At 56.3% G+C, this 19,083-nt stretch overlaps 1 protein-coding gene across 2 annotated transcripts in view; it reads left to right on the forward strand.

Moving 5' to 3' along the window:
• Positions 1 to 17,600, forward strand: part of Plxnd1 (plexin D1) — a 38,878-nt gene extending 21,278 nt beyond the window's left edge. Inside the window, exons 9-36 of one of the 2 annotated variants that reach the window (XM_075983078.1) lie at positions 359 to 463; positions 2,516 to 2,605; positions 2,788 to 2,881; positions 3,272 to 3,426; positions 3,904 to 4,055; positions 4,585 to 4,684; positions 4,767 to 4,906; positions 5,119 to 5,286; positions 5,368 to 5,458; positions 5,606 to 5,863; positions 5,957 to 6,106; positions 6,645 to 6,759; positions 8,311 to 8,418; positions 8,491 to 8,603; positions 9,189 to 9,293; positions 9,560 to 9,690; positions 9,894 to 10,092; positions 11,572 to 11,718; positions 11,842 to 11,998; positions 12,543 to 12,646; positions 12,724 to 12,787; positions 13,220 to 13,254; positions 13,471 to 13,575; positions 14,055 to 14,218; positions 14,959 to 15,106; positions 15,856 to 15,996; positions 16,306 to 16,380; positions 16,538 to 17,600. In XM_075983078.1, the coding sequence (XP_075839193.1) occupies positions 359 to 463; positions 2,516 to 2,605; positions 2,788 to 2,881; positions 3,272 to 3,426; positions 3,904 to 4,055; positions 4,585 to 4,684; positions 4,767 to 4,906; positions 5,119 to 5,286; positions 5,368 to 5,458; positions 5,606 to 5,863; positions 5,957 to 6,106; positions 6,645 to 6,759; positions 8,311 to 8,418; positions 8,491 to 8,603; positions 9,189 to 9,293; positions 9,560 to 9,690; positions 9,894 to 10,092; positions 11,572 to 11,718; positions 11,842 to 11,998; positions 12,543 to 12,646; positions 12,724 to 12,787; positions 13,220 to 13,254; positions 13,471 to 13,575; positions 14,055 to 14,218; positions 14,959 to 15,106; positions 15,856 to 15,996; positions 16,306 to 16,380; positions 16,538 to 16,654 (3,531 nt within the window). In that variant the 3' untranslated portion in view covers positions 16,655 to 17,600. The other variant, XM_075983079.1, reaches the window with a different exon arrangement.
• The last annotated feature ends 1,483 nt before the right edge of the window (positions 17,601 to 19,083 follow it).

Below are 19,083 nucleotides of genomic sequence, written 5' to 3' on the forward strand. Positions count from 1 at the left end.
CCCCAACATCCTGCTCAGAGGGATGTGAAGAATGTGTGGCCACAGCCCTTGCCTTCTCTGCCCTAGTTTCTTCTGCACAGTGGGGTATGGTTCCTAAGAGCCACGAGGGCAGTGTCAGACCTGGCCCAGTGTCCTGGGAGGCTGAGTCCCAAAGACCCAGCCACCAAGAGCTCTCCACCCCGATAGCCAGTCACTGCGTTTGAAGAGCACATCCAGGAGGCAGACTCCACCTAGATGGAACATTCTGCCTCTGCTTCTGTTTTCTGGTCTGAAAGCAGGGTGCAGGCTCTGCTGTGGAGGCTGCTGGAAGAACTGTGTGTAACATCCTGTTTGACCCCCTTCTATGTTTGGTCTGCAGAATCCTCAGGACTGTCCCCAGATCCTGCCTTCGCCCCTGGCACCCGTGCCAACAGGTGGCTCCCAGGACATCCTGGTGCCTCTCACTAACGCTGCCTTCTTCCATGTAAGTAGAAGCTGAGCAAGGTCTGTCCCAGCATCCAGAATGGTGGCCCTGCTTTTCTCTCTGAGCCCCACTCCAGCTGTGTAAGACATGGCACAGGAAGACCAGGCTGATAGGGGACAGCAGACAACCAGCAGCTGCCAGGGGAACCCTGGCCACACCCCAGTATTCCTGCCCTGGAGGCTCCCTGGCATAGTGGCCCAGCCCCCTGCCTAGTACCACAGTCCACGGGTAGATGAGGTCCATGTGGGCTCTGCCTGTCCCGCCCAGGCTGAGCAAGACCCTGGGTGCTCTAAGCTCGGTGGAACATACTGACCCAGTTCAAGGCTCCCATGTCTTTCCCAAGGATGGCCAGAAGAGGCCATGCTCCTAATTCCCAAGGTCTAGAGGGGACACCACTGAGGGAGGAAGTGGTGCTTGGGGAGGGGATGTGGCCATCACTTACCCCCCCTCCCGGAGGAATGTGGCAGAGGGGGGTTGATGAGTTTTGGAAGGATGCCAGCCTCCCTAATTCCTGGGACATGCCATCTGTCACTGAAACGCGGGAGTTGAGGCCCGCGACAGTTGTCACACATGGGGGCCACGTGCCAGGCATCTGGGGTGTGTCAGGGAGCCCCTTATAGGGTAAGAGTTCTTGAGGGCCAGAGTGGAGCTGCTCTCCACTCAGAGGCCTACTGTGCCAGGGCCTGGTGGGTCACAGGAACAGGGTGGGGAGGCCTACTGTGCCAGGGCCTGGTGGGTCGCAGGAGCAGGGTGGGGAGACTGTAGCCCCAATTCAGCCCTGGCTGATTCTCTCCAGCTGTGTGGCTCTTGGCACATTTACTGCTTTTACCAGTCACAGGACTCCCCAGCTCCTTGCCTGAGAATGCTTCTAGAGCGGCTGGAGGCCTGGACGCTGGGCAGCACTGCTACAGACTACTCAGCCATGTCCTCGGGGAGGGGACCCAGTTGCGATTCTGCACACTGGGAATAGACCAACATTTGGCCCTGTCAGCAGCTTCTTTCCTGTGTTAGCTTCCGGCTAGGACCCCAGGAAGAAGAGGTTGTCCTGCTTTTTTTTCTCAGGGAGTCCTATCTGCCAACAGTAGGAACATAAACAGGAAGTCCTGGCACATGGCTCTGGGGTCTTGGTCTGTTGTCACCCAGCAAATATTTATCGACACTGCTCTAGAGGGAGCAGGTTGAGACTGAGGAATTGGACCCTGCTTCATGTGTTAGCATTTATTGCACACTTCCTGCATACCATCCATAGCAAAGCACACATTAGACACCTGTATACATAAGCCACTAAAACATAGGGTCTGTGCTTTGCCCAGAAGACCTATTCACATGATATACAGTTAAGAAAACCAAGGCTCAGAGAAGCAGAGCAACCACATGAGGCCACATAAGGAATAAGTGAAGGCGGGATTTAAAGCTAGGCACATGGGAGTTTGGGCCTGAGCTTTCCACAACTTCTGCTGCTTGTAAGGGTGTGTAAAGGGCCTTACGGTCAGCTAGGACCTTCCTGGTGGGTGAGGAGACATGTGGAAACAGAACATTTGCAGGACAGGGCAGGCTTTGGGAGCAGAACAGGTCCCTCAGTGTGCATCCCCTTGCTGTTGAGGACAGGATTGTGTATGGGGTATCCTGATCCAAGGGGACCTAGGGGAACCAGGGTCTCTGCAGCTTGAGTTTGGACACTGGTGATTCTCACTGATGGCAAGGAAGAGACCAGCCCATGCAGAAGCCCTGGCACATGCCACCCGGAGATTGACGGGGTGTCTAGGGTTTAGCTTTGCAGGGCAGAGACCAGAGACTCAGTCTAAGGGGCAGGCAAGGTCTCCTGGAGCTAGGGCGTCAGGAACTGGTTTAGGACACTGGAGGTGACAGGGAGACTGTCAGTGTCATAGGCCAGAGTCCTCAGTGTCTGCAGCCCCTGACTTGATGGCCAGGGAGGAGATTCTGGGGGCAAAAGGCTGGTGGAGTCCCTAGCCCTCCTGTCAGGGTGGCAGCCGCCATGTTCTGAGAGGTCTGAGGGATGGGTGCTGTAAAGCCTCTGCCCTCTGTCTGTAGGGTACCTCCCTGGAGTGCAGCTTTGGCCTGGAAGAGAGCTTCGAGGCTGTGTGGATAAATGACTCGCTGATACGCTGCAACCAAGTGGTGGTAAGTGGCAGGAGCCCAGCAGGGCACAGAAGAGACCCGCTCGGCCTCCTTTCTTCCTCTCTCTACGTGCCTCTGCTTTTTGGTCCCCCCCCTTCCCCTGCCCTGGTCCATCTTGGTGACACCCTTGCCCCCACAGGAGACCCAGACCCCACCCTTGCCTTTCATACTTCCTCATTTTGCAGCTGCACACGACCCAGAAGAGCCAGGTGTTTCCACTTAGCCTGAAGCTGAAGGGGCCACCAGACAGATTCCTAGATAGCCCTAACCCCATGACAGGTGAGTGTCCCCCCTGTCCCACTGGTCATTGGAGGCGTCCAGCTTTGGGGGCTCCCCTGGGCAGCCACAAACTTTATACCCCATAAGTGCCCAAACATCCACTGAGACCCTTGAGCCAGCCGTTCTGCGGTGGCCAGCCTTAGACCAGAGGCCATGTCACCTCCAGGCCCTTATTTCCCTCTCTGAGCCCTGTTTTCCTGTGTCTAGTGAGGCCACAAGCCTTTACTGAAAGACTGACCAGGAATCAGTGAGCCCCTTGAAGAGAAGCAATGTTGATGAAACTGGGGGCTGGACACAGGGCTGCACAGTTAGAAGCTGGCCAAGAACGTTAAGGGTGCTGACCCCGGAGTTGCCTCGCTTCAGGCTGACTATGCTGTCCTGTGTCCACAGTTGTGGTCTACAATTGTGCTATGGGCAGCCCTGACTGTTCCCAGTGCCTGGGCCGTGAGGACCTGGGTCACCTCTGTGTTTGGAATGATGGCTGTCGCCTGAGAGGGCCCCTGCGGCCACTCCCCGGCACCTGCCCAGCCCCTGAGATACGAGCGGTAAGCACACGCCATGCCGGGCATTGCTGACACACATAGCACTCTTGACTCATAGGTCGCCTCCTGCGGCTACTGTTTTAATAGGGGATGGTCACCCGGAGGTGGGGGGTGGGGCCTTTGACCATTGACTTTTCACAGAAACCCAGGAACCCATCCTGGTGGCAGTTGAGATTTCCAGGAACTCACCAGCCTGATTTAGTTAAGAAAAATCTCAGGGAATGATTTTGACTAGGCCACCCCTAGACCAATGAGCGTCTGGCTTAGATGCTGAATTCTGTGGTCAGGCATGGCCACCAAGAGCCACATGGCGTCTTCAGGCTCCCATAGGACGCATGCAGCCCATTCACCGGTTGTCCCAGCCCTCTGAACCCTCTGAGGCTCCCTGTCCTCTGCTGGGTCTGTGACCTCTTGTGGGCACATACGACAGTCAGAGGGACACCGGGCCTCAGACCCTCACTTGCCGTGGTTCCCCGGCAGATCGAGCCTCTGAGTGGCCCCTTGGACGGCGGGACTTTGCTGACCATCCGCGGCAGGAACCTGGGCCGCCGGTTCAGTGATGTGGCCCACGGCGTGTGGATTGGCAGTGTACCCTGTGAACCCCTGGCTGACAGATACACAGTTTCAGAGGAGTGAGTGTCAGGCATGCCAACCTAACCCTCACCCCGCCCCCACAATGGCACATTGCAATGACTGGGCCTCCCACTGTCTCTGCCTGGGCCACTCCTCTCTCCTGCCAGCACTCTGGTGCCTCTTCTGGGAAGCCCTCTGGGCTTTCCCTGACACATCAGTCTTGCTCTGATGAGAACTACTTGATACTAGTAAAGTTTGGGGGGCTCTGATGGGGTATAAAGATCGGGTGTAGCTGGGCCCAAAGGCCTCTGGGGATTTCTGCAAGCAGGAAATTAGCGGGACTTCCTGTTGGAAGGCTCTGATCCAGGCTTGCCGAGAATGGCAACAGGTGGCTAACCCAGACTAGCTGGGCAAACTGCCTGGTGTGGGGGAAACAGTGGAGTGGTGTGTCCCTGCTTGGCCAACCCTAGGGTGACCACTGCCCGTGGGAAACACTTGGGTGGGCATTCTGGCATGAGTGGGAGGCAGGCCCCATGGGCAGACACAGGTACTGGCTCACCTTCCGCCCACATGCCTGCCTGTCCTCAGGATCGTGTGTGCCACAGGACCCGCACCAGGGGTCTTCTCAGACGTGGTAACCGTGAACGCCTCCAAGGAGGGCAGGTCGCGGGAGCACTTCTCCTATGTGGTAAGTAGGCAACCACCACCTGCCATCCAGCTCGCGCCCCACAAGCCTGCAGCTAGAGCCTGACCCCTTTGATTCTCCCCAGCTACCCGTGGTCCACTCCTTGGAGCCTGCCCTGGGTCCAAAGGCAGGGGGCACCAGGATCACTATTCACGGCAGTGACCTCCATGTAGGCTCTATGCTCCAGGTCCTGGTGAATGACACAGACCCCTGCACGGACCTTACGTAAGCCATGCCCACAGTCTGGCTGCTGGGAGGTGGGTGACCCCCTCCATAGGTATCACCCGGGTATGCCTAGCTTTTTCCCCTCTTGGCTTGGAGTGGATGTGGGAGGGAGAAACTGGGCAGAAGTGGCAGAAGACAAGGCCAGGGCACGTGCAGTGGGTGAGCAACTGGAAAGGGCCACACTTACGTCATCCGCTCGTCACTCCCCATAGGCGCACGGCCACCAGCATCACCTGCACTGTGCCTCGGGGGACCCTGCCCACTCTAGTGCCTGTGTGTGTGCGCTTTGAGAGCCGGGGCTGCGTGCATGGAAACCTTACCTTCTGGTACATGCAGAACCCAGTCATCACTGCCATCCGGCCAGGCCGCAGCCCTGTCAGGTGAGATCCAGACCCACCCACGCCCACTCTGTCTCACTGTCCGGGCTGCGGGGAGCCTGACAAGTCTTGCTGTCCCCTCAGCGGTGGCAGGACCATCACTGTGGCTGGCGAGCGCTTCCACATGGTACAGAATGTATCAATGGCGGTACACCACATCGGCCGGGAGCCCACGGTGAGGGGCCGGGGTAGATGGGGGTGAGGGGCTGGGGGCCGAGGTTGTCCCGTGCAGCCAGCTTATGTCTGTTCCTCTTGACCTCTCCATCTCCCCCCTTTACCCGCATCCTTCAATTTTCCACCCTCGTGGGTTCATCCTACCCAGTTCTGCAAGGTTCTCAACTCCACACTCATCACCTGCCCATCTCCTGGAGCCCTGAGCAATGCTTCAGCGCCCGTAGACTTCTTCATCAATGGCCGGACGTATACAGACGAAGCGGCCGAGGAGCTGCTGGACCCTGCAGAGGCACAGAGGGGCAGCCGGTTCCGTCTGGACTACCTCCCCAATCCACAGTTCTCCACAGCCAAGAGGGAGAAGTGGATCAAGCATCACCCAGGGGAGCCGCTTACCCTAGTCATCCATGTGAGCATCTGGCTGGGAGGCTGGGTAATGGGAGCCGGGGGCAGCTGACCTGGGAACCCCACCCCCATCCCAGCATCCCATGTATACCCACAGAAGGAGCAAGACAGCCTAGGGCTCGAGAGCCATGAGTACCACATCAAGATTGGCCAGGTGTCCTGCGACATCCAGATCGTCTCAGACAGAGTCATCCACTGCTCAGTCAATGAGTCTCTGGGCACAGCTGAGGGACAGCTGCCCATCACAGTGAGTGGGCGGGGCTCTGGAGGTGGGCAAGCCTGGCTTCTGGGTACAGAGGTCACTGAGTATTTTCATACCCAGTAACTTAGGTCTCCGCGAAGCAGAGCTTTATACCCTGACTTGACAGATGGAGAAACTGAGACCTAAGTCATTAGTTGGCACCAGAAGCCATTAAAAAGTTGCTCCTGCGTGTTTTGGTGTCCCACCTAGAGTGTGTCCTGCCCACAGCCTGTCTCTGTGTAGCATCATGGAGTAGAGCAGAGACAGTCTGGAGGGGCGGGGCGGGGCAGGGGTGGCTTTTAGGTATTGCTGTACTGCGTCTGTCTACCTCCTGCTGAGTTATACCTCACTTGTTTCCAAGACGACAGCCAGACCGCATGAGCTTCCCTGTGACCTCTCCTAGGCTGTTGTCATCACAGCCCTGTGTTGATTTGGCCTCTCTGCCAAACGCTGGATCTCAGTTTAATCAGGAGGTCACACAGCTAGTGAGAAGAGCTGAGGCACAGCTCTGGCAAAGCCTGATGTGCCACCCCACTGTGCACAGATCCAGGTGGGGAACTTCAACCAGACCATCGCCACACTGCAGCTGGGGGGCAGCGAGACGGCCATCGTCGTGTCCATTGTCATCTGCAGTGTCCTGTTGCTGCTCTCTGTGGTTGGTAAGTCTCCTGCGCGAGAGAGTCGGGAGGGCATCTGTGAATCCCTGAGAGTGGGTAAGGAGTGGGCACAATTAGAAGGTGGCAGATACTGGTCAGACCTTCTGTACTCAGACCGTAATTGGCTTTGGATACAAGGCAGAGGAATTTGGAGGCTGCTGCAGAGAGGTTGCTCAGGGGAAATGATCCTGCGGGTTAAAGCAATGTGTGCAACATGGCAGAGAGAGCAGAGCCTCTCTGTACTGCTGGGTGGGGGGACAAAGGTCCGCTTTCCTTGGGAAATGGCCTGTCAGTTCCTAACAGCTGGCCCAGTAATCTACACTTGATACCTACCCAAGAGCAAGGAAAACATGCTCGCATAAAATCTTATACGCAGATGTCCGTAGCAATATTACTTATAATAATTAAGAGGTCACAACAGCCCAATGGCCATCTAATGCTAAGTGTGTAATAAAATGTGGTATATCCATACAATGGAGTTGTCAGCCATAAAAAGGAATATTCCACAGCATAGATGGGCCTTGAAAACAAGGACAATGAAAAAGATAGACACAAGAGGCTACATATTGCCCAACTGTTTACTTGAAGGAGACAGAACAGGCAAATCCATAGAGACAGAATGATTAGTGGCTATCTGGGAGAGGGGGGAAGGGGGAGAAGTACTTACAGGGTAAGGGTCTCCCTTGGACAGTGAGAATATTCTAAAATTGGGTAACTCTGATGGTCACGTGACACGTGGTTAGGCTCAGACACCCTGGTGTGTAAACGGATGGGTTACACAGTCTGTGTGTGCATTTGGAGGCCAGAGGTGGGGTACCTCAGTGGCTGTCCTCTAGATTTGGAGACAGGATCTCTCACTGGGACCTGGAGCTCACTGACTTCACCTGGTTTGCAGGCCAGCGAGCCCCAGGCATCCATCTTTCTCTTCTCTGCCTTCCCAGCACTCACATGTCTGGCTCATGCCGCTGTGCCCTACTTTTTATATGAGTTCTGGGGATCAGTCCCGGGTCCTCATATTTGCACAAGTTTTTTTGCCAAGATTTTTTTTTTGCCATCACTTGTGCAAATAGTAATAGTAATATAAATTACTCTATCCAATATAAAAAAGTATCAGGGAAAGCAAGAAGATGAACACTAGATATATTGTTCCTAAAAATACTACCCATAGTACTTCTCTATATACCAATGGATACACCATGCCTCACAGGACAGGCAGGTACTGTGTACTGCTTTGAAAAGTTGAACTCCCAAGGCACATCGGGGCAGAAGAAACAAATTGCCCATAATTCTTCTGCTCAGAGAAAGGCCCTGGTGACTGCACTTTGACACATTTCTCTTTCTAAGAAAAGTCATCAAGGGTTGTCCAGCCCTGAGTTGTCGGGGGAGGGACAAAGGGCAGAGGGACTGAGGACGACACCTGCTTGCTCCTGCCCAGAGACACTGAGGCTCGTGGGTAGACCCTGTCCTTCCAGGCCCACAGGCTGCCTTAGCAGGTTCCCGTTGACACCTTTTCATGGGCCCTGGGGACCTGAGCCGCCCCTCTGCCGTCCACAGCTCTGTTCGTCTTCTGCACCAAGAGCCGCCGTGCCGAGCGCTACTGGCAGAAGACGCTGCTGCAGATGGAAGAGATGGAGTCTCAGATCCGCGAGGAGATTCGCAAAGGTGGGTAGCGGGGTCAGGTGGCGCTGCACCTGACTGGGCAGGATCACTCACAGCTGCTGGTCTGTCTCACAGGCTTTGCAGAGCTGCAGACAGACATGACGGATCTCACCAAGGAGCTGAACCGCAGCCAGGGCATCCCCTTCTTGGAATACAAGCACTTTGTGACTCGTACCTTCTTCCCCAAGGTACACACCCTCCAACATGCGTTGATCATCACGGGGAGTTTGAATCGAGGCACCTTTGTGGGGCCTGCACTCCTGCCCGTAGCCACCCCGGTTCCTTTTCTCTCCCTGCTTTGATGTTTAGCTTTCTGTGTGGAAGACTGCTGTCATGTCCCCCTGTTGACTTCCCCATCCCCACACCGAGGGAGCGGAGTAGGGAAACAAGGACTCTCCCAGGTCCTGGCCAGATGTCCCGGCCTCCACGTGCCCGTTTCATCTTGATGGTCCAGGGTCCACGGGCTTACTGCCCCCTGTGCAGTAAATAATCCGAGGGAGCACCTGGCTCCACCATTTCAGGAACCCCTCCCCCCAGCTTTTCCCAACCATAGAGCATAGCAGCCTGCCTGCCTCCATCTCCCCCACTGCACGACTCAGTGACTTTGGTTTGCCCTTGAGCCTCCGGTCCCTTGCTGTGCTACACAGTGATTTGTGCCCCTCTAGGGAGCCAGGGTCCCTTGGCCACCAGGTGGCCCTGCCACTCTCCCCCATGTGTGGGTGACCCAGGTGCCTGCCAGTCTGCCTTGCTAAAGCCCTGGCTTCTCTCCGCAGTGTTCTTCCCTCTATGAAGAGCGGTACGTGCTACCCTCGCAGACCCTCAACTCCCAAGGCAACACCCCGCCACAGGAAACCCACCCGCTGTTGGGAGAGTGGAACGTGAGTGCCCGGCCCCAAGGGCCTGCACCCAATGATCCAAATCATTAGAAGGTGGACAGTCCTCCCTTCTGAGAGGCATTCAAGCATCCGTTCAGGGGTACTGGTCCCTGAGGCCAGGCAGAGAGCCTGGGCGTATGATCTCATGCCACCTACTGCTTACACAGGAAAATGGCACAGAGAGGGCATGTTGGGTTCCCTACAGCCATCGTTGCCCCTCTGGGGCCTCCTGGGATGCAGAGCACCAGTTTTTCCTTCCATGTCCACAGATCCCAGAACACTGTCGGCCCAGCATGGAGGAGGGGATCAGCTTGTTCTCCTCGCTGCTCAACAACAAGCACTTCCTTATCATCTTTGTCCACGCCCTGGAGCAGCAGAAGGACTTCGCTGTGCGGGACAGGTGAGGGAGGCTATGGGAGATGCAGGGACATGGGTCCCCAGCCAACCCCACATCCCCGGGGCAGCTGTCACCCACTGAAAATCAAGTCGCAGGCCCCGAGACTCCCAGGAGTTCCTCATTGCTTTGCAATTTGTGGGAGCCTCCACCGAGGGCCACCTGGGTCCAGCAAGGAGGTGGCTCGGCCTTACACTCCGTGCCTGCAGGTGCAGCCTGGCGTCACTGCTGACCATTGCACTGCACGGCAAGCTGGAGTACTACACAAGCATCATGAAGGAGCTGCTGGTGGACCTCATCGATGCCTCGGCGGCCAAGAACCCCAAGCTCATGCTGCGGCGCACCGAGTCAGTGGTAGAGAAGATGCTTACCAACTGGATGTCCATCTGCATGTATGGCTGCCTGAGGGTAAGCCCACTCCACCCCCATACACCCCACCCTGAAGCTCCGCCCCTGCAGGCAAACCTAATTTCATTAAGGTGTTGGGGTGGGTGCCTTTTCAATGGGACCCCTTTGGGCAGGTGGGGAAATGGAAGCTTGGAGAAGATCTGGCTGGCTAGCTTGCTCCAAGAGCACATAGCATTCTCAGGCAGACAGAGGCTGGTAGATCTTCTTGTCCCTTAGCCTTAGTCCTCAAGCCCTCCTTGGGGAGCAGTATTTGGAGGCGTTCAGGCCCCTGCATTCCCGAGCCTTCCTTTCCTTAGGGAAGAGGGGGGACACAGAAGCAAAACTTTAAGTATTGAGCAGCTGCCGTAGAGCAGAGCTTAGTCAGTCTGACTGATGACTGTTTGGAAAAGCCAGGAGGGTTTCCTGAAGCAGGTGACTCACCCTGAGCCCTGAGGGCTCAGTGGGAAGGAGCCAAGGAGTCCAAGGCCAAGTGAGTAGCCCAGGGCCAAGATCAGGAGAGGAAGCTTTAGGGAGCCAGGGCTTCTCTCTGGAGTTAGGACGTCACAAAGAACAACCCGAGGGCCTGCCCCAGGATCCAACTACCCTGTGGTGGCAAAGGTCCAAGGGTCACCTAGGCATCCTTCAAGAAAGGCAAAGGCCTGGACATGACCCAGAACCAGAACCTTAACTGTTCTGGGCTTGTGTCTGGTCGCTGGAACAACCTAGCTGTGTGGTTCTGGGCAAGTTATTACCCTCTCTGGACTTTAGTTTCGTTTTGTCAAATGAGAGACCCCAGCCTAGGAGCCCTGTGGATCATCCTGGGACAGTTAGAGAGTAGAAGGGAAATGGAGACACTAGGAGAGAAGACACATTCAGAGCCACTGCGGGTGACCTTCGCCTGGCCTTCCTCCGTCAGATGACGGGGTGCTGGTGACTCCCAGGCCAAACCACTACAGCAGGAAGCAGGGCTGGCAGCTGCCTTGGCACTGCCGCCAAAGCAGTCTGGTACTGTGACAAACTCATTTTCCCTCCAAACCTATTCACCATGGCGAAGGTCAGCTTGAGGCTGCGGTGGTGGTGATGGTGGTGGTGGTAGGAGGTAGGATGTGAAACCTGACTGGGCTGACACTCCCTAGAAGCATCCATCTTGGGTTTCCCCCGAGGCTTCTTCTGGGTCCTGGGTCCACTCAGCCGTACCCGAGCACATTCCAGCTTTGTAGGAAGACTCAGGCATAGGAGTCCAGAGTTCAAGTTTTGCTTCTGCCTTCTGTGCAGCGCTGGACAGGGTGTTTGCCCTCTCTGAGCCTCAGTGAGGATGGCTGGTCCCTGGATGTGTGGCTAGGATGCAGGGGAGACACTCCAGAGAGGGTGTGGGTGTCGACATCCACCGGAGAAGGGGATGGGGAGTATGTGCCACACTTGTGGACCAGAGCTTAGAGCCTGGAACACAGAGGAGATAGCGGTGCGATGAGTCCTGACCCTCAACCCTCACGCTCACAGGAGACAGTGGGTGAGCCCTTCTTCCTGCTGCTGTGCGCCATCAAGCAGCAGATCAACAAAGGCTCCATCGACGCCATCACAGGCAAAGCCCGCTACACGCTCAATGAGGAGTGGCTGCTGAGGGAGAACATCGAGGCTAAGCCCCGGGTGAGCCAGGGCCAGGGCCAGGGCACTGGTCCACTAGTGGGTGGGTGTTCTTAGCTGGGCTGTCCTGGTCACCAGACCTGATGATGACGATGGCTCTTTGCTGCTGCCCCCTCTCTCGTGCAGAACCTGAACGTGTCCTTCCAGGGCTGTGGTATGGATTCTCTGAGCGTGCGGGCCATGGACACCGACACCCTGACGCAGGTGAAGGAGAAGATCCTGGAAGCTTTCTGCAAGAATGTACCCTACTCGCAGTGGCCGCGGGCGGAGGACGTGGACCTCGGTGGGCAAGGGCAGGCGCCGTGCCTGGCTGCTGGCCGCTGCAGCCTCTTTCCCCGTGTTAGTCGAGGCCCTGGAGTTCCCCTTAAGGAAGAATTTTTTTGTTCTGCAGCTGTGGGCAACAGCAAGGGAGCGATCAAGAAATGCTCCTCGAAGAGGGCTTGGGGGGCTGGGATCTGAAGGATGTGTAGGAGTCACAGACCACTTACCAGAAACCGTTCCTAAAAGTTCACGCTGCACCAGGCCCTGCCTGTGCTCTAACTCCGGACAGTTAGGGTCAACAGCTGGGCTCCCAAAGGGGTGTGGCCTGCTTTGATTCCAGAAGGAGAAGGGGAAGCTTCTGTGGCCCAGACTAATGGCTGCCCCTGGGGCCACCCACTTCCCTAGCCCTGATGCCCCTTTTCTCCTCCAGAATGGTTTGCCTCGAGCACCCAGAGCTAGGCCTGCTTTGATTCCAAAAGGAGAAGGGGAAGCTTCTGTGGCCCAGGCTAATGGCTGCCCCTGGGGCCACCCACTTCCCTAGCCCTGATACCCCTTTTCTCCTCCAGAATGGTTTGCCTCAAGCACCCAGAGCTATGTCCTGCGGGACCTGGATGACACCTCAGTGGTGGAGGACGGCCGCAAGAAACTGAACACACTGGCCCACTACAAGGTGCCCAACCTGACCAAGCCACCCCGTCCCCTCTCCTCTCTGACCTCTGATCTCTGACCTCACCTCTCCTCTGTCAGATTCCTGAGGGTGCCTCCCTAGCCATGAGCCTCACAGACAAGAAGGACAACACCCTGGGCCGAGGTAGGGCTTGGAGCTGGGGAAGGGATCCAGGCGGGTGTGAGGGAGGTACCTTCCTGGGATCCTTCTGAGCGGTGCTGGGGGAACTGAGGCTTGCGGGGAGAGGGGAGGAGCTTCACCTCCATGCTGTATCAAAGCTGATTGCTTCCAGCAGCTAGAGCAAAGCCCCAGGAGGCCCCAACCATGCCCAGGTCCAAGCTGGCTGCTATGGCCCTTTGCTTCCAGGCCACGTCCTCACATGCCCCAGGCCCAGATCCTGGGGAGGGGGGTTCCCAGGGTTCCCCCATGAGGTGAAAAAGTCAGATCTTGGCTCTCCATCTCTCTACAACTTGTTCTCTGGGCATCTCCCTCTCTCTCTCTGCCCCCTCTTCCCCCACCCACTCGGGTTGCCCTCCCCTCCCCCTCATTTGTTTATTGTGTGTTTCCCTTTTGCAGTAAAAGACTTGGACACAGAAAAGTATTTCCATTTGGTGAGTGCCCGGCCTCAGACCCTGGGGAGCTGGCTCTGCTGGGCGTGGCTTTGGCTTAATGCCTCCTGGAGCCTCCAGGAAAGTGCTCCTAGGCCCTGGGAAAAGCCAGAGTGGGTGAGGGAATGGGTGGGCCCAGGGGCTGGGATCACAGGTCAGACTCCATGGGAGAATTGAGGCGGGTGCCTGGGAAGGGTACCAACCCTGCCCATCTTGCAGGTGCTGCCCACAGATGAGCTGGTAGAGCCCAAGAAGTCCCACCGGCAGAGCCACCGCAAGAAGGTGTTGCCAGAGATCTACCTGACCCGCCTGCTCTCTACCAAGGTGGGCTCCACCTCAGTCTCCACCCCTGTAGGGGCTTGAAGGGGGCCCTGTGTTCCAAGAAGAAGTCTGTGTATTCTTTCTGCCACCCAGTAGCAAAGGACCCAGGGGCACTTTCATATCCTCAGGTCGAAAGACTCAGGCCAGCACCCAGAGCCCACATCCTGACCCCGTCCCCGTGCCTCAGGGTCTTGATGAGCACTCCCACTCCTCCAAGAAAGTGTCATGGACAAATCGCAGTCAAGACTCTTGAGGCTGGGGGTGGGGTGGCTGGAGAGATGGCTCAGCAGTTAAGAGCACTGACTGCTCTTCCAGAAAACACAGGTTCAATTCCCAGCACCCACATGGCAACTCACACCTGTCTGTAACTCCAGTTCCAGGGGATCTGACACCTTTACAGACATATTGGCAGGCAAAACACCAATGCACATAAAATCAAAAGATGCTCTGAGGTTGGGCTAATGCCCACGTCTTCCCTGCAGGGCACACTGCAGAAGTTCCTGGATGACCTGTTCAAAGCTATCCTGAGCATCCGCGAGGACAAGCCCCCCCTGGCCGTCAAGTACTTCTTCGACTTCCTGGAGGAGCAGGCTGAGAAGAGAGGCATCTCTGACCCTGACACCTTGCACATCTGGAAGACCAACAGGTGGCGGCCTTGGGGTGGGGCACAGATGATGTGATGGCATCGGGGTAGGCAGGGCACCAAGAAGCAGAGTCTGGCTTGGGTGAGAGACTTAGCTCTCTGTGCTGCAGTTTCCCCTCTGTAAGACCAGCAAGCATCCTATGTGCTTGTCCTTGCCTCCCTCTCTGCTTGCCCCCATCATACCGAGGGAAGCCAAGGCCCTTAGAGCAGCAGCCATCCAGGCCCAAGGTCGCACAGCCTGGGGAATGGCAGTATACACGCAGCTCTGACTCATACACCCAGTTCGTAGCTTCCTCTGAGGCCCATCTTAGCTTTTTGGGGGGGTCACATACCCCACCAAGAAGGACCCAAAACTCTCAGCCTGACCCTCAGAGAAATGCCGGTACAACTTTAGTTGCTGTTTTCTCCCTGCTCAGGGGAGCAGGCACCCCAGGCTCTGCAGGACTGAGAAGGGGGTTGTCCCCAACCCCCTCTGGCCTCCTGAGGACAGTCAGCCCTGCCTTCTGCGTGCGAGGCCGAGTGGGGGAGGAGTCTGGACTCAGGCCGCAGGGTGGGGGCTTCTAATGAGAACCAGGAGTCTAGCTAGCTAGCGAGGGGAGGGAGGCTCTTTGGGGTGAGGGTTGTCTCTAGCTGGCAGGGGAAGGGCGAGGTGCCCAGAAGCTACAGGGGCTATAAGAATCAGCATTGTTGACCTACAAAACCCCCCACTGAGCTCCTGCACCCCCATTATCCCTGCCCCACAGCCTTCCCCTCCGCTTCTGGGTGAACATCTTAAAAAACCCCCAGTTTGTCTTCGACATAGAGAAGACAGACCACATCGATGCCTGCCTGTCTGTCATCGCGCAGGCCTTCATCGATGCCTGCTCCATCTCTGACCTCCAGCTAGGCAAGGTTAGTTACTCCGGCTACTCCTGAGGAGGGGAAGGGGCTTGCCTGAATCTGAATCATTTAAAGTGGGCAGGGAGTGGGTGGCAGACCAGAGGGAGCCCCAGAGGTACCTACCAACGGCAGAGGGAATGCTGGTTCAGAAAGCAGAAGCCACAAGGCCTTCTGGGAAGAGAGGTGACCTGGCTTAGGTAGCCCAGGACTCTGAGGCCATGAGCACCCATGGGATCGCAGAGCTAGGCTGGCACTGTGGGGTGAAGGCAGGGCCCTGTCTCTAGCCCAACAGTCTGAGCCCACAAGGGAAAGGAAATGTCACCACTTCACACATGCATCCCGTGACAACAAAGAGCTGCCAGCATACTTAGCACATGGCGCTTTTGGGGTGTTGGAAGTGCAGGGTGGGAAGCATTCCCGCAGCCGGGAACCAGCTTCCAGCCATCTCAGCCACCAATCCCCTCACCCTAATAAGGGTGTAAACAAGACAGGCTGCGGGCTGCGTGCAGCAGAGGGTTGCTGGCCCACAGCCCAGAGCTCTTCCCATTAACTGAAAGTCCCTCTGAGGGTCACCAGCCCGACAGCCCCCAGCATAGTGGGCCAAGGCCTTCGTGCAAGAGACAGGGAGAGCCAGAGTCGTCCCTGGTCCAAAGTGTGACTGAGTGAGGGTTACTTAACCGTGGTCAAGGACCCACTAAGGCCCTCTAGGTGGCAGTGGGGACAAGTCCAGCCACCCAGCTGCTGTGGTCTTCCCTGCCCAGGACTCGCCCACCAACAAGCTTCTGTACGCAAAGGAGATCCCCGAATACAGGAAGATCGTGCAGCGCTATTACAAACAGATCCAGGACATGACTCCTCTCAGCGAACAGGAAATGAATGCACACCTGGCCGAGGAGTCTCGGGTAGGTGGCCTGTGGGGCCTAGGCAAGGAGGTAGTAGCAGTGGGGCAGATTGGGGCAGGAGACACGGTAAGAATTTGGGGGCAGCCTCAGTTTCTCTCCTTTGCCTACACCTCCATCAACATATTTTTCCCGAAGTCCAAGGATGGAGTGGCGTGCCCTCCAGAAGATGTGGGAAGGTTGGAATTTTGGGTCCAGGAAACCAGTGTGTTCCTGGGTTGGAGGGGCCTGAATTAGTCCGATTGGACTGTGCGAGCTGGGTCCTAACCCGGAGGGTTAAGTCTCCCCTTCCTCCTCGCCCCATCTTTACAGAAATACCAGAATGAGTTCAATACAAACGTGGCCATGGCTGAGATCTATAAATACGCTAAGAGGTATCGCCCACAGGTGAGTTCTCGCACCCAAGATTGGCCTAAAGTTCGGCCCATAAAAACGAACTTCCCCCTTTAGATTCATCTGGGGTGTTGGCACTTTGATGAGGTCACCGGTGAGTGCCCTCTCAAGATCAAAGGCATGGTACAACTGACCCTCTGCTTCCCCTCAGATCATGGCTGCCCTGGAGGCCAACCCCACTGCCCGCAGGACCCAGCTACAGCACAAGTTTGAGCAGGTGGTGGCTCTGATGGAGAACAATATTTATGAGTGTTACAGCGAGGCCTGAGGCAGAAGAGTGACCAGGAGCTACTGCCAGGGAGACGGTGCGCAGGCCACTTGGGCCTCCATTTGGTCTCTTCCCCCCTCCTCTTAACTTGGGCAGGGAACTGACAAAGAGGAGCCTGCTGGGGTAGGAGGGAGGACACTGACCTCTTAGTGCCTGGCTGCAGAGCTCTCAGCCTCGTCCCCTGGGGCATCTCTGTCCCCTCCACCTGCCCGAGACCTGGCTCTAGGACAAGGGCTTTGAGCATCGCTGCCAGTCCCCGAGAAGGCTTTCCAGCCAACCAGGACAGCCTGGACCGCGCCTGCCTGCTCGCTCTGTCCCAGGCTGCTCAGCACACATTGGGAGAGGTGGCCATATCCCAGAACACTACCTCATCCACCTGGCAGAGGGGATCCTGCAGTTTCTGCTTCAGCCACCGAGAAGTTGTCTGTGTCCCTCCCCCAGAGGGGGCCCTGGCCGCCAACAGCTCCAAGCAGGGTCAGATTTTTTGTTATTGTTGTTCCATCGGCCAGCGGCACCAGGGGCAGTGCCCGTTGCCCACAGAATGGTGGAGAGAAGGAGACAGGTTGGGGGTTCCTGGTCCCCCAGAAAGGGGAAGGTCGAGGATGCGGGACTGTAGCTGGACTACCCAATCTTCCTGGAAGTGTTTCTAAAGAGCACCACTTTTTCGTTTTGTTTTTTAAATCTTTTATATATTAAAAAAAGAAAACGTATCGCGCACCAACTGTGAATAGCTGCTGCTTGTGCAGAAGACCCACGGGTCCCCAGGGGCTCCCGGTGCGACACTGGAAACCACTGCTCCAGGAGACAGAAAGTACTCCCTGTCCCCAGCACAGGCCACCCTCCATAGCCACTGGGACTGGCTCAGAGCCTGAGGAGGCTGGGCTGGAGGGGAAGACTGGGACTCTCTGGAACATTCTTTATAATAAAAGCCTGCTGGGAAAACCTCCTATGGGCTTCAGCCTTTGTCCTAAGATGGCCGAGGGGGGAGATGGGCCTGTTTCTTCATCCCGTTCATGGCAGAGAGGAAGTGCAGAGCCTGGCCTTGCATCCTACCGTAGACATGACCTAAAGGCAGACCTCTGCCTGCTGGGAGTTTAAGGCTGTGCCCTCTATCCCCATGGACCGCCCTGCCACCCAGGAAAGGTCACCTCATGTACCTCCCATCTGTGATAAGCTGAACATGAACCCCAGGGCCCTGAGCTGGCTTCAGCACACCCTCTCCACTGAGCCGCACGCACTCCCTACCTTGTCTTTATTCAAACCTAAGATAAGCAGACGTTTTGTCTTCATTTCGTAGACGTAGAAAGTGCCAAGCAGGTGAAAGGGTCTTCAGGGCTCACACAGCCAAGAAGGCCAAAGAGAACAAAACATCTGGATCCCTTTCTCCTTGCCCAACACCCTCCCTCTAGGCAGGTCTCTACCTCCAAGTTTGAGGGGTTCCAAAATGACCACACCCACACCCCAAATCTCTCATCTGGTCTTCCTGAAGCCAACTGCCACCTATACTCTTCCCACAGCAGTTGGACCTGACCATCTAACCTGGGGTGACACACACTGAGCCCCCTGGGGGCCCAGTGCCTCAGGGCTGAGCCAGTGAGATTCTCCCCAGAAGCAGGGTGTGGCAGGACCAGCCTGAGTAACGGCCATTGGCACAAGTATCCTTTCGAGAAGAAAAGTCCCCACGGTGCTCGCCAAGAGTTTCCAACAATAAGCCAATACCCAACCTAGAATTCACCAGCTCAAAAAAAGTGACAACCTCACTCCCAAAATAGCTTTCTCTTGTGACGGTTGCGGGTGGAGGGACCAGCTTTATCTTTCAGGTCTCTGATGCTGGGGGTTCTTATTAAGGAACAGATTTGCTAATTTCAATTATTGGCAGATTTGATGGGTTTGGTTCCCCCCTCCCCCAGATGATGAGGGATGATTCCAGAATGGATTCACAATTCCCAGAAAAATACAACTGCAGAAGACCCCCGGAGAAGAAAAGCTTAAGTGTGCTTGCGGGGACACTGCCACACAAGGCGCCGGCCACATAAGGCCAGCACCCTTGCCTGAGTGGGGCCAGGAGTGAAGACAGATCAGTCCACACTGCTCTGAAGCCTGACTTTTCCCTTATGCAACAATATGTCGGGGACATGTTTTCTAAGTCATTAGATATTCCACAGTCTGGCTACGCGTCTCATTACCATACAGCTCCTTGCTGACATTCAGAAGGGAGCCGACGCACAGATCTGGTTTCCAGGGTCACTAGCATTGCCAGGTGGGCAACCTCCATGAACTGTCTGCAGTCCTTGCCAGGTCCCCAAAGATGCACCTGGCAGCCATGGGCAACCAAGCAGGGAACTGGATGGAGCATCCTCAAGATTGCCAAGTGGGGGAAACCACCACAGAGGAGGGTGATCTTGCAAGTCTAAGATGGTTCAAGGTCT

Source organism: Microtus pennsylvanicus, chromosome 8 (genome assembly GCF_037038515.1).
Source record: "Microtus pennsylvanicus isolate mMicPen1 chromosome 8, mMicPen1.hap1, whole genome shotgun sequence".
In the NCBI taxonomy this organism is placed as follows: domain Eukaryota; kingdom Metazoa; phylum Chordata; class Mammalia; order Rodentia; family Cricetidae; genus Microtus; species Microtus pennsylvanicus.